This window comes from Ochotona princeps, chromosome 33 (genome assembly GCF_030435755.1).
Source record: "Ochotona princeps isolate mOchPri1 chromosome 33, mOchPri1.hap1, whole genome shotgun sequence".
NCBI classification, from domain to species: Eukaryota; Metazoa; Chordata; class Mammalia; order Lagomorpha; family Ochotonidae; genus Ochotona; species Ochotona princeps.
Window position 1 is genome coordinate 1,104,122 of NC_080864.1, and position 12,217 is coordinate 1,116,338.

A 12,217-nucleotide genomic window follows, 5' to 3' on the forward strand; every position below is an offset into this window, starting at 1 on the left:
AAGCCCAAGACTCCACCGGCAGCTCTCATACATTCTTCTTCATTCATTTCTTTAAAAAAAAAACATGTTCACAAGGAGACGTCGCCCAGCGAACAGAACAGGCCATATTCTCCTAGTTCTAGCGTTGGAGTATCGTGCCCGAGATGGGAGCCAAGTTCGTGGCTGGTACAGACGCCTGTCACAGACTGGTTGTGTGTGTGTGTGTGTGTTGGGGGATAATTGGGTCTGGTCCCAAGCCGGGAACAGCCCCACTCCCCCTCCATGCCTCAGGGAGGCCGGGCGCGCCCCATCCCTGGAGAAGGATGGCTGAGACGGAGAGGCTGCAGCCATCAGATCAGGGGTTGGGAAAGGAAATGGACATCTTGGAAAGAAAACAGGGGAAAAAAGTGGGGGAGGGGGACAAGAAAATCAGGGAGGCTTGCTGGAGGAGGCGGCGGACCACGGGAGAGCTGAGCTGCCACCGGGGATGAAAAGAGGGCGTCCCCTCCCAGCCAGCTGCACCACCGAGGCCGGACTCCCCGATGGCAGTGGCCACTGGGAAAGGTGGCTAGCTAGCGGCTACACGCTGGAGAGAGAGAGAACTGGGGAAAAAAAAATCTATGAAACTATCCAAAACAACTCAAGAGAGGAGAAGTGTGGGGACTGTGGTGGAAAGAGGGGTTGCTGAGTGGTGTCCAGGAACCTCAAAGCCGTGTATGTGTGTATGTGTTGCTGCTGGTGGTGTAGGGGGTGGCAGGACTTTGGAGAAGGTCCCCCCCCAAAAAAAAAGTAGGGGAAAAAGATGGGACGAGGAATTGAGGATGGGGGTGGCGGGGGGCGCCGAGGGAGGGGTCCTTGACCAGAGCGTGACCTTAAACCTTGGCCTTCAAGCTTCTGGTTACCCAGGAGTGTCTCCGTCTTCCTCCTCCCAGCCCTGCCTGCTTCCAGGCCCTCCCCCACGACACCCATGTCACCCCTCCATCCGCAGCACCCTTGGCCAGGCCCCCGGGGGCGGTGAGGTCCAGCGCTGGTCCAGCTGTGTCCACCTGCCGCCCCTCCCCCGGCGCCGGGCACCGGCAGAGGGCGCAGCGGGCCGGCCCCGGGGAGGCGGGGCGGGCGGTGGCCGCGTCGGGACCGGCCGCGATGGGACCGCGGGCGGCGGCGGCGCAGACAAAGACGCGGCCGGTGCGCAGGGCAGCGCGGAGGGCGCGGGCCCCGGAGCCTGGCAGCGAGCGGGGCGCAGAGCCGGCAGGGTGCGTGAGGAGCCCTGTGCGCCCAGGGCGCACGGCAGCCAGGGCCGCCGGGGTGGGGTGGGTGCTGCTGGTGGAGGAGGAGGCGGTGCGGGGTGCCGTGTGTGTGTGTGTGTGTGTGTGTGTGTGTGTACAGGGGGGAGAAGCCCCAAGCTCTGGACTCAGAGACTGGGGTAAGGCGGAGCGAGAAGTCGGGCGGGGGTCCGAACTCCTGGATCTGCGCTTGGAGACGTGGCAGAGTGTGTGTGTGTGTGTGTTTGGGGGTGGGGTGTCCCCAAAGTTCGGAAGTCGGGGATCTGGGAAGGGACGCGCGACTTGGTCTCGGAGATCGACCCGAAGTTTCCCAGCTCGCGTTGGAAGAGGGGAGGTGGCCGCGCGTGCCAGGTGGGGTGGCGTGTGTGTCTTGTGCTGTGGGGGACCGGGGGCTCCCTGAAGTTTTGGATGCAAAGTTGGAGGGGTGGCAGGGCACAGGGCGTCCCCAAAGTTACAGGTCTGGGGCTACAGGAAGCAGGAGACGTGTGTGGGGGGGTGCAAGGAGTCCCCAAGTTCTGGATCTGCGGGGTTGGAGGGGGCAGGGAAGCGGGGTAGGGGTGGGATCTCTGTACAACTCCTCAGAAGTCCCAGGGTCGGGGTGTGGCGTCTGAAGTTTGGGGCGTGCCTGGGGTGTCCTCCTGCCCAGGGCTGGGGACTGAGCCCTCCAGGAATCCTGGGGGGCGCCCCTATTCCGGAGCGCAGAGGTGGGGGTGCGGGCTTCACGGAGACGGACGACTGGGGATCCGCGCGCACTGGGAGGTGGCGAACCCCACCCCGCACCCCCACCCCTGTCCGCCCCGGGGCTTGGCGGCGTCCGCATGACCAGCAAGTGAGTAACTCACTGCATCGCACGCCCAAGTCTGAGCAGGAGGGAGCAGGCTGTCCGGCCCCCTAACCCCTGCGGCGCCTGGGACCCGCCCCCCAAACCGACTCTGGCTAGGCCCAGGCCAGTGCTGTGCCCTCCCGTATCCCCCCATCCCACCATTCCCCAGGGGCTCGGGTTTCAGACCCTTAGGACCAAAGAGGACCTCTGATCTCCCCCCTTCCCCCGTTCCCGGGTTGGGTGTGGGGAGCGGCGCCTTTTCCCTCCCCCAGAGTCCTGTCAGATGGCCTTACACACCACAGCCAGGGCAGGTCTGGAGGGGCACTGGGGGAGGGCCAGGAAGTCTCCTCCCAGCAGCTTCCTGATGTGGCGGCCACAGGAGGAAGCAACATGGAGAATGGGGGTCCCTCTTCTCCCCAGCCCCCCATCCTAGATCCTGTCCTGCCTCCCCTCCCCCCCACCCACTAAGGCACCCCACCCCCCACCCCAGATTGGCTCCGGCGAGGGAGGGAGGGAGGGGAGTTATGGAGAAGAGGAGAAGACCCTGGGAGTTTGGACTTGGAGGGGTGGGTGCCTGTGTCTCAGTGTGGGCGCCCAGGGGTTCCCCTTCTGGGAGTCGAGTTGGAAAGTGTCTCCTGGGACCTGTAGTGCCCTCACTCACTGCCACCCTCTTTTTTTTGGTGGAAAACCCTGCTTTGGGGGATGGACAGGTATAGTCGAAATACAATGAAATATTCTAGCCGGTCTACAGGCAGGTACCGAGCCAACGGAGCACCAGGGTGTCCAGGGTGCCCCGGGCCCTGCGTGTCTGACTGCCCAAGGGACACCCAGGCCACCCCCATCCCATCTCGCTCACAGGCCGAGCCAGCAGCTCCTGCCACCCGCCTGGCTGCCCCGGGGAGCGCCCCCAGCCCAGCCTGACCAATGTCCACAACCAGGTGAGCTCCCAGCATCCCCCGGCCTGGCCCTGAGCCCTGCAGCCAGCCAGCCCCCCTCTCCCGCAGCTGAGCCTCATCCTGCCACTGCCCTGTGTGCAGGGAACAGCCCATTTTCAGCACGCGGGCCCACGTGTTCCAGATCGACCCGGCCACCAAGCGCAACTGGATTCCCGCGGGCAAACATGCCCTCACTGTGTCCTATTTCTACGACGCCAGCCGTAATGTGTATCGCATTATCAGCATCGGTGGCGCCAAGGTACAGGGTCAGGCTGGTCCTCCCTCCCTCACCCACCCCCGCCACCACCAAGTGACCCCTGGAAGGTCCAGCGGGGGAGGGGCTTCCGTGGACCCCTCCCATCCCTCTTCCTGCCGACCCGTTCTTTGCAGGCCATTATCAACAGCACCGTGACCCCCAACATGACCTTCACCAAAACCTCCCAGAAGTTCGGGCAGTGGGCGGACAGCCGTGCCAACACCGTCTATGGCCTCGGCTTCGCGTCCGAACAGCAGCTGACTCAGGTAGGGAGGGGAGAGAGGGGGGTCTCGAGGGGGGAGGGTCTCCCACGCAGGTGCAGGGGCCCACGCCCCCGGGCCATGCTCTCCGCTGCCTTCCCAGGCGCCTTTGCGGGAAGCTGCATGGAAAGTGGAGCAGCGGGGCTGGAGAGGGGCTGGCGTCCCACGAGACAGCCCCTTTCACTGCGTCACCTGTTGCTGTCTGTAATGGCGACAGCTTAGCATAACGTCGCACTCCTCCGCTCTGACAAGACCGTTCAGTTGTTTTATGGCTGTTTTTTGGGGGGGAAGCAAGACCTTGAGCTGTTGGTTCCAGGGCTTCCACACCAACACAGGGACTGTGGGTCTATTAACGGTGTTTGGTTATTTTTCAACGATTCATTTATATTTATTGGAAAGGCAGATTTAAAGAGAAGAGGAGAGACAGAGGAAGATCTGTCTGCTGGTTCACTTCCCAAGTGGCCATCATGGCCAGAGCTGAGCTGATCTGAAGCCAGGAGCCAGGAGCCTCTTCCAGGTCTCCCACGTGGGTGCAGGGTCCCAAGGCTTTGGGCCGTCCTCCACTGCTTTCCCAGGCCACAGGCAGGGAGTTAGAGGGGAAGTGGCGTTGCCTGGATATGAACCGGTGCCCATATGGGTCTCCTGGTGCGTGCAAGGGGAGGACCTTAGCCACTAGGCTTCCATGCCAGGCCCTTTGGTCTTTCCTTAAAAAATTATTTTCCCACTAATGTCAGTGATTAAAAAAAATATTCCTTGCTGTCCTGAATACTAGGATTGCTTGCATGGATAACCTAGGTGTCAATATTAAGTACACAGAAAACAAAGATGAATCACTGCTTTCTTAGGGACCGCCCCACCCTACTCTCTAAAGGGCCGGCCTGCCGCACAGGAAGGTTCGAGTCCCAGGGGCTCCTTTTCCCATCCAGTTCCTCGGTCATGTGCCTGGGAAGGTTGCCAAAGCTGACCCAAACACCGGGGTCCCCACCGCGCCTGTGGGAGACCCAGCCTTGGCGCCTGTGGGCTTTGGGGGCGCGAACCAGCGGATGGAAGCACTCTGCCCCTCATTCCGCCTCTCAATACGTTTTAACAGCGGCAGCACCAACAAAATGAAAGCGCAGTAGCAGGCGTTAGCAATGAAGGACGGTGCTGTGTGTGCCTGTCTGCCGTTTGTCTGCCTCTGACATGAGAAGAAATCAGAGGAGGGTGACTGGCGTGATGGCTCAGTTGGCTAATCCTCCACCTGCAAGTGCCAGACTCCCATGTGGGCACCGGTTCTAATCCCGGCGGCCCCCCTTCCCATCCAGCTCCCTGCCTGTGGCCTGGGACAGCAGTGGAGGACGGCCCAGAGCCTTGGGACCCTGCAGCTGTGTGGGAGACCCGGAGGAGGCTCCTGGCTCCTGGCTGCGGATCGGCTCAGCTCTGGCCATTGCAGTCACTTGGGGATCTGGGTCTTTCTCTTTCTATAAATGTGCCTTTCATATAAAAATTAAATAGATCTTGAAAACAAAGAAGAGGGAATCCCCCACTGGGTATAATTAATGCCGCCTCCCTGAACATCTTGTCTACCTCGAGCCCGACTCCGCTGTGGGGACAGCATTTTCTAGAACCTTCTCTCCCCCTCTTTCCGGTTAACAGGATCAGGGGGATTGGGCCGTGTCACAGTGATACAACTGGCAGAGATGGATGGATGGACGGGCGTGACCTGATGGTGTGTGTGTGCGCGCTGGAGGCTTGTGGGGGAGGACTCGGAGGTGGGCGTTCAGCTGCTGTCTGTCTTCCCTTCTCCCCCCACACCCTCCTCCAGTTTGCTGAGAAGTTCCAGGAAGTGAAGGAAGCAGCGAGATTGGCTCGGGAAACATCTCAGGATGCGAGCGACCTTACCAGCCCGGCGCTGGGGCTGGCGCCTCACCAGGTCTCCCTCCCTCCCTGTCCCACTGGCTCCTAGAAGCAGATCCATTCCTCGCCCTGGTCTCCTACCGGGAACAAGCCAAGCACCCAGACCAGTAGCTGGCTGTTGCAGTTGGGGAAGGGAACAGAGTGTGGGGCGTCTGAGCTCTGCCTGCCTCCCCGCCAATTCATTCGTTTTACAGCATCATTTATCCTGACTTGCTGGTGTGTGTGTCGCTGGGAGCTCAGCCCTACGCTTATAACACATACACACTCCCTCGACCCACCCGCAGGTGCCTCCCAGCCCACTGGTCAGCGCCAATGGCCCCGGCGAGGAGAAGTTGTTCCGAAGCCAGAGCGCAGACGCCCCTGGCCCCACAGAGCGGGAGCGCCTTAAGAAGATGCTGTCAGAGGGGTGAGGGGGCGGCGAGGGAGTGGCCAAGGGCTGGAGGTGGGCTGAAGGTGCAGCCCACTTACGGTCAAGGAGGACTGGCCCCTCCATGTCCATGCCCCTCCTATGCCCAGCAACCCCAAGGACCTCCTAGTACCCTTTTCTGGCCATGCCTCCATGAGCTGGGTTCTGCTGAGACGGGGTCGGGCTGAACTGAATGAATGAAGCCTTTTTGGAACTGGCCCCCCTCTATTCGCTGGAATGGGGCTATTTTGGCAGAACCACGCCCACCCTGGTGCCAACCCCTCAACCCAGTGCCACCCTGGCCCCACTCATGGCCGGCCTGATGACAGCCTGCCCCCAATTAGGACATCCCATCTGGCCCCGCCCCCTCCCGACACACCTGCTCTGGCCCCACCCCTCCCGACACACCTGCTCTGGCCCCACCCCTCCCGACACACCTGCTCTGGCCCCACCCCTCCCGACACACCTGCTCTGGCCCCACCCCTCCCAGACACACCTGCCCTGGCCCCGCCCCATGTGCCCCTTGTCTCCACAGCTCTGTGGGCGAAGTGCAGTGGGAGGCTGAGTTCTTCGCGTTGCAGGACAGCAACAACAAGCTGGCCAGCGCCCTGCGGGAGGCCAACGCAGCGGCAGCCCAGTGGAGGCAGCAGCTGGAGACCCAGCGCGCCGAGGCCGAGCGCCTGAGGCAGCGGGTGAGGCCAGCCAGCCTGTCCGAGCTTGACCCAGGTCCCAGCTGTCCCAGAGCTGGACCTTAGCGACAGTCTGTGCTGGGTGGCAAGGGGACCTGACTTCCTGTCCGTGCAGGTAGCTGAGCTAGAGGCCCAGGCAGCTGCCGAGCCCGCTCCGGTCAGTGAGAAGGAGGGACAGGGCCAGTCGTTGGAGCAGCTGGAGGCCCTGGTGCAAACCAAGGACCAGGTGGGTGATGAAGGGCCCCCTGGGCCAACCCCTCCGGGGGTCTGGCTTGGGGGCAGCAGGTGGTGTGTGATGGTTGGGGGCTAGGTCAGTGGGCGTGTCCTGTGGCAGGTGGAGTGACTTACTGAGTTAACCAGCAGGGCCACGGTGGAAGGAGCCAGCCCAAGGTTACTGTTCTTTCTAGGAAATCCAAACCCTGAAAAGCCAGACTGGGGGGCCGCCTGAGGCCCCCGATGCTACTCCGCGGGAGGAGACCCAGCAGAAAGTGCAGGTGTGTGTGTGTGTGTGCGCACAGCGTACCTGGACCCCTGCGCCTGGGGTCTGGCTGGCTGAGCCCCCAGGCCTGCAGTTGGCATGGACGAAGGCCACACACACAGGGGGTGCTTGCTGGTGGACACCTGTGAACACGCAGCCTGTACCTTCCTCTATGTTGAGCCCATCGCCTGGGGGGGCACCTTGGACATAGGGGCATCCCACCAGTCCTGCATCTTCCCCCCACTCAGGACCTGGAAACACGCAATGCCGAGTTGGAGTATCAGCTGCGGGCTACGGAGCGCAGCCTGGAGGAGGCACGGGCCGAGCGGGAGCGGGCGCGGGCCGAGGTGGGCAGGGCCGCCCAGCTGCTGGACGTCCGGCTCTTTGAGCTGAGAGAGCTCCGGGAGGGCCTGGCCCGGCTGGCCGAGGCTGCACCCTGAGACCCCCCCATCCCAACCCCGACCGCTGCTGGGGCCCTGCAGGGCTGGGGTTACAGGGTCGGTCCTCAGCCCCAGGGTGGAGACCACAGGCGGTTCCCGTGTTGGGCCTGTTCGTCCTGGCAGGGACCAGGGGGGCCCCCGACTTGGCCCGAGGTGGCAGCCGCCTGGCCATGGCTTTCTGGCCACTAGCTGGTCACAATTCAGGGGCCTAGGAGCTTCTCTGTTGTATAGAAATTTCTAGACTTTGCTCAGGCCATGTGCTGGTGTCGATTACATTTCTAAGCAAGGCTGTGTGTGTGATGTGTATATGTATGTGGGTCCCTGGTCAGCTGGCACTGTCCCTGGCCCCTACTTGGATGCATCTGGGTGTCCCCAAGAACAGGTGTCTGGGGACTCGTCCAGGGCTGGCTGTTCTCTGCCTACCACTGGAGCTCAGCCTGTGCTGTCCGGCCCAGGTGGGACTTGGGGGGGCCCTGGCGAGGCACCCCTCTCCCCGCCGTGTGGTCTGATCTTAGCTGAGGCCGCCAGGCCCTGACTCCTCGTGGCCTGCTGGGGAGTGGAGTCGGTGCTGTGCCCATTTTCCGAGGTTGGGAGACTGAGGCCCAGGTTGGAGCGGGTGACGTGATCGGCTGGGAGGATGATCCTGGGGTGGGGTTGGGGTACCTGGGATGACAAGATATTATTTTGTTTGGGGTTTTTTCCCATTTCCTCCCCTAAGAGTCAGACTGAGCAACTCAGAAACCGCATTTATGAAGCACCGCGTGCATGCCGGGCACGTCCCCCGAGGGTTCCACGGCACCCACAGGAGGTGGCACTGGCAGCGAGGGGGACCAGGAGTCCCACGGGGCCTCGAGACCCTCCTCCGAGGGCTTGAGACCGCCGGGCGCTCAGGCCGGGTCCTGCGTGGCCGTGGGCGCCCTGTGGCCGGCCCCCGCGGCCTTGTGCCGCCGCTGCAGCGTCTGCTCCACCTTCTGCTTGAAGCGCCGGTTCTTCTGCTTGATTTTCAGCAGCTCGGCTTTGCGTTTGGCCTCCAGGTCGGGGTCCTGCGGTGGGTGGGGACACACACGCGGTGCTGGGCGGAGCTGAGTGGGGATCGCCCCGCTTCCCGCCGGCACTTCCGGGGCGCGGGGGTCTCACCCTCCCCTCCAGGATCAGCTGCTTCCGCTTGTTGATCTGCTTCTTCTCGTCGAAGTTGGCCGCCTCCAGTTTCTGCGGGCAGGGGGAGGGAGGGGCACAGTCACGGCCGAGGCGGCGGGACGGGGGCACAGGGGCGTCCCGGGAGCGGGGAACCTCGTGACTCACGATCTCACACTCCCGGCGCACCACGTTGACCTGTGTTAGGATCTGCAGGACCTCGGCTTCCTCCACCGAGAGCTCCTCCAGGGTTTTCTCTGCGGGGACCGGGGGCACTGGGGGCTTGGCCTCGTGCAGTGAGCACCCCCCCAGCCGGGCCCTCACCCAGGCTGTTCTGGGGCTTCATGGAGTTCTTGGGAAAGCGGGCGTCCCGGGGCCCGGTGGTCTGAGGGAGGTGGTGGACGGAGGGTCCAGCGCCTACTCTGCTCCCCACCCCGTTTCAGCTCCCTGCTCACACGGTGGCCTGGAAAGGTGCTCAGATATGGGGGATGGGGGATTCTCCCCCACCCCCGGGACCTCTGACCTGTGAGATCACTCACTCACTCGCCCCCAACTCAGCGGCTCACCCCCGCTCCCACGCGTGTTTCCACGCACCTCCACATCTGCCCCCTGCAGCCGTCACCCTCCAAAGGGGAGGAGGGCCCGGGCTGACTCAGCCCCACATGCAACCGCCCTGCACCTGCCTGGGCCACCCCGCCCCGACCCCTGGCCATGACCTCAGGGGCAGGACGTGGGCTGCTTGGCGGGTGAGGCTGGGGGTCGGGGATGGAACGGTCTTGCTGTAAGGAGGCCGCTGGCACCTGCTGGGTCACACCCCACGCCACCCTCCCCGCCCCCACTCACTGATCTGCTCCTCGATGGCGTGCAGCAGGTGGATGTCGTATTGCGTCACCAGCGTGATGGCCTGTCCTTGCCGCCCTGGGAGGCGCACCCAGGTCACCCGCTGCGACCCCGCTCCCAACCCCCAGCTAGGCTCGGCCAGGTCTCTGCCCACCCCCTATTTCTGCTCTATGATACGTGCCGCTGTTTGGCAGGACTAGGAACTCATAGCACAGCGCCCCCTGCCACTTTAACGAGCTCCCTGTGGCTGTCACTGGCAAGGCACTGGGGCCGGGGAGCAGCCAGGACCACCTCAGCCCTGCGGGGGTCAAGGCTTAACTGGGACGCCAAGGCCCCAGAGGTACAACTGCTTGTTCTCGCTGCTGAGCCCCGAATGGAGGGCCTGATGGGACAAGGTGGGGGCCGTAGGGGGAGGGGAGGCGATAGGGTGTGGTGGGGACTAGGGCAGCGCACACCACACCCCAGGGACGGCTGGACGCCCCCGGGGTGGCGGGCTCACCTGCGCGGGCCGTGCGGCCCACTCGGTGGATGTAGATCTTGGGCAGGCCCGGGGTGTTGTGGTTGATGACCACCTGCACGGCGGGGATGTCCAGGCCCCTGCGTGGGGCAGAGCTCGGTCAGGGCCACGTGTCCGGGCTGGAAGTCACCCCGAGGCCTACAGGGCTGTGCACTCACCGGGAGGCCACGTCCGTGGCGATGAGGATCCGGTAGATGCTAGACTTGAACTTGGCCAGGGCAGCGAAGCGTTCTTTCTGCTCCGGGCCACATGTTGAGTTGGGAGCGTGTTGGGGCAAGGGCTTAGCAGGACGGGAGATGCGGCCAGGAAAAGGCCAGGGGAGGGTCCAGCCGGGCAGTGAGCGGCAGGTAGGGGAAGGCGGGAGATGTCTGGGCCAGGCAGGTGCCGTGGCAGGGCCGGGGGGCACCTCACCTGCTTCATCATGGAGTGCAGGGCCACGGCGGGGAAGTTGAATTTCCGTAGCATCATACACAGGACCTGGCAGGTCCTGGCAGCCGGGGGAGGAGGGAATGGCCCTGGTGAGCCCCGCGGCGCCCACGTGCCCGGGTGGGCTGCTCCCGCCCTGCCCCGGCCCCCCTCACTCACTTGCAGGTGTTGGTGAAGATGATAACAGACCAGTCCTCATGTTCGTCCTGGAACTTCTGCACCAGGTGGACCAGGTAAGCGTCCTTGACCTTCTCGGGCACCAGCAGGTAGCGCTGGTCCAGCTGCTCCACAGTACGCACGCTGCGGGGCAAGCCGCCGGCCAGCCAGCTTCGGTCAGCTTCCCCTGCCCGTCGGCCCACCGGGCCTTGCCCCTCCTCCAGCCCGCCCACCCGGGCCACTCACGGCGCCTGCGCCTCCCAGAAGAAGGGCTGGTTGGTGGCCAGGCCCTGCAGCTCCCGCAGCGTGTCGGTCAGCGTGGCGCTAAACAGCAGCGTCTGCCTGCGGGCCGGCACGGCCGCCAGGATGGTCTCCAGGTCCGTGGTGAAGTCGGTGCAGCCCTGCTCCAGGAGCCGGTCGGCCTCGTCCATCACCTGCCGTGTGTGCGGGGGAAGGGGCCGATGAAGGGCTGGCCAGGGAGCAGGGGGCCTGCATGGGGCCCACCACCACACACCTAGTCCAGCACCTGCTGCGATGGGCAGGGCCTGGCCTGGCAGGTAGACACTGGAAACACTCCCTCTCCCCCTCCAAGCTTCCTCCTGAACTCCTGCCCAGGTCCGGGTTGGCTCACCAGGAACTGGATTTTGTTGATGCTGAACGTGTTGGAGCTCCGCAGGTGGTCGGCCAGGCGACCCGGGGTGGCAATGACCACGTGTGGCTTCCGCGACAGCTCCAGCGCCTGCGTCACCATGTCTGGGGGGTGAGGTGGGAGACCGGGAGAGGGGGCGGTGAGGGAGCGGGCTGTGAGGCTCAGGTCAGCGTCCCACCCAGGCCCCCATCCCAGGCCCCCTCCCCAGGCACTCACCCATGCCACCCACAATGACGCAGTCCTTCAGACCCAGAGGTTTGCCCAGCACACGGAACTGCTCGGCGATCTGATAGGCCAGCTCGCTGTGGGGGGGCGCAGAGGGACTCAGAGCTGGCTGCACCCCCAAACCTCTCCCTTCCCACCCGACTCTAACAAGCCTGGCCCCTGCCTCTGCATGCGGTCTCTGCTTAGGATCCCCTCCCCTGGTGGGGCCTCAGTGGGCTCATCCTCCACCTGCAAGCGACAGCATCCCCCAGGGACGCTGGTTCGAGTCCCGGCTGCTCCACTTCCCCTCCAGCCCCCTGCTCGTGGCCTGGGAACGCAGCAGAGGACGGCCCCACGGCCTTGGCACCCTGCACCCAGGCTCCTGGCTGCAGCCATCGGGGGCTCACCGCGTGGGCGTCAGGACGAGGCCGAAGATGCCGTAGGGGTCCTCAGACAGCTTCTGCAGGATGGGCAGCACAAACGCCGCTGTCTTGCCGCTGCCCGTCTTGGCACAGCCCAGGCAGTCCCGACCTGGCCGAGGGCACAGTGGCATTAACAGGGGGCAGCGGGGACCCCCACGACCCCCTCGCCCTCCTGCACCTGCCCCACCACACGCACCCTCCAAGATGGCGGGGATGCAGCCGAGCTGCACCGGCGTGGGCTGCTTCAACCCCAGCTGCCGACATTGTTCCACGAGCCACGACGACAGCCCGAGCTCCCCGAAACCCGCCATGCGTCCCCCACACAAAAACAGCGAGCAGCCGGCCACACGGGGGATACCCGGTGAGAAACAGCCGCGCTTCCGGCGCGCTCCGATGACGTCGGGAAGCCTTGCCCACGCCCTCA

General features: G+C 64.2%; 2 protein-coding genes across 2 annotated transcripts; one reads left to right on the plus strand and one right to left on the minus strand.

Moving 5' to 3' along the window:
* The first annotated feature begins 2,920 nt into the window (after positions 1–2,920).
* On the plus strand, positions 2,921–7,589 carry HOMER3 (homer scaffold protein 3). The gene is made up of 9 exons (XM_004595529.2): positions 2,921–3,023; positions 3,123–3,279; positions 3,411–3,542; positions 5,341–5,448; positions 5,717–5,838; positions 6,374–6,530; positions 6,643–6,753; positions 6,935–7,021; positions 7,254–7,589. The coding sequence occupies exons 1-9, from the start codon at positions 3,010–3,012 to the stop codon at positions 7,443–7,445; spliced, it is 1,080 nt and encodes a 359-aa protein (XP_004595586.2). The 5' UTR covers positions 2,921–3,009; the 3' UTR covers positions 7,446–7,589.
* A 743-nt stretch (positions 7,590–8,332) lies between these two features.
* DDX49 (DEAD-box helicase 49) lies at positions 8,333–12,191 on the minus strand. Its single transcript, XM_004595772.3, has 13 exons — positions 11,990–12,191; positions 11,779–11,902; positions 11,384–11,469; positions 11,150–11,271; positions 10,765–10,952; positions 10,522–10,662; positions 10,348–10,423; positions 10,095–10,171; positions 9,919–10,016; positions 9,423–9,497; positions 8,748–8,836; positions 8,583–8,654; positions 8,333–8,488 (listed from the first exon to the last, which is right to left on the minus strand). The coding sequence occupies exons 1-13, from the start codon at positions 12,102–12,104 to the stop codon at positions 8,333–8,335; spliced, it is 1,419 nt and encodes a 472-aa protein (XP_004595829.2). The 5' UTR covers positions 12,105–12,191.
* Positions 12,192–12,217: the final 26 nt, after the last annotated feature.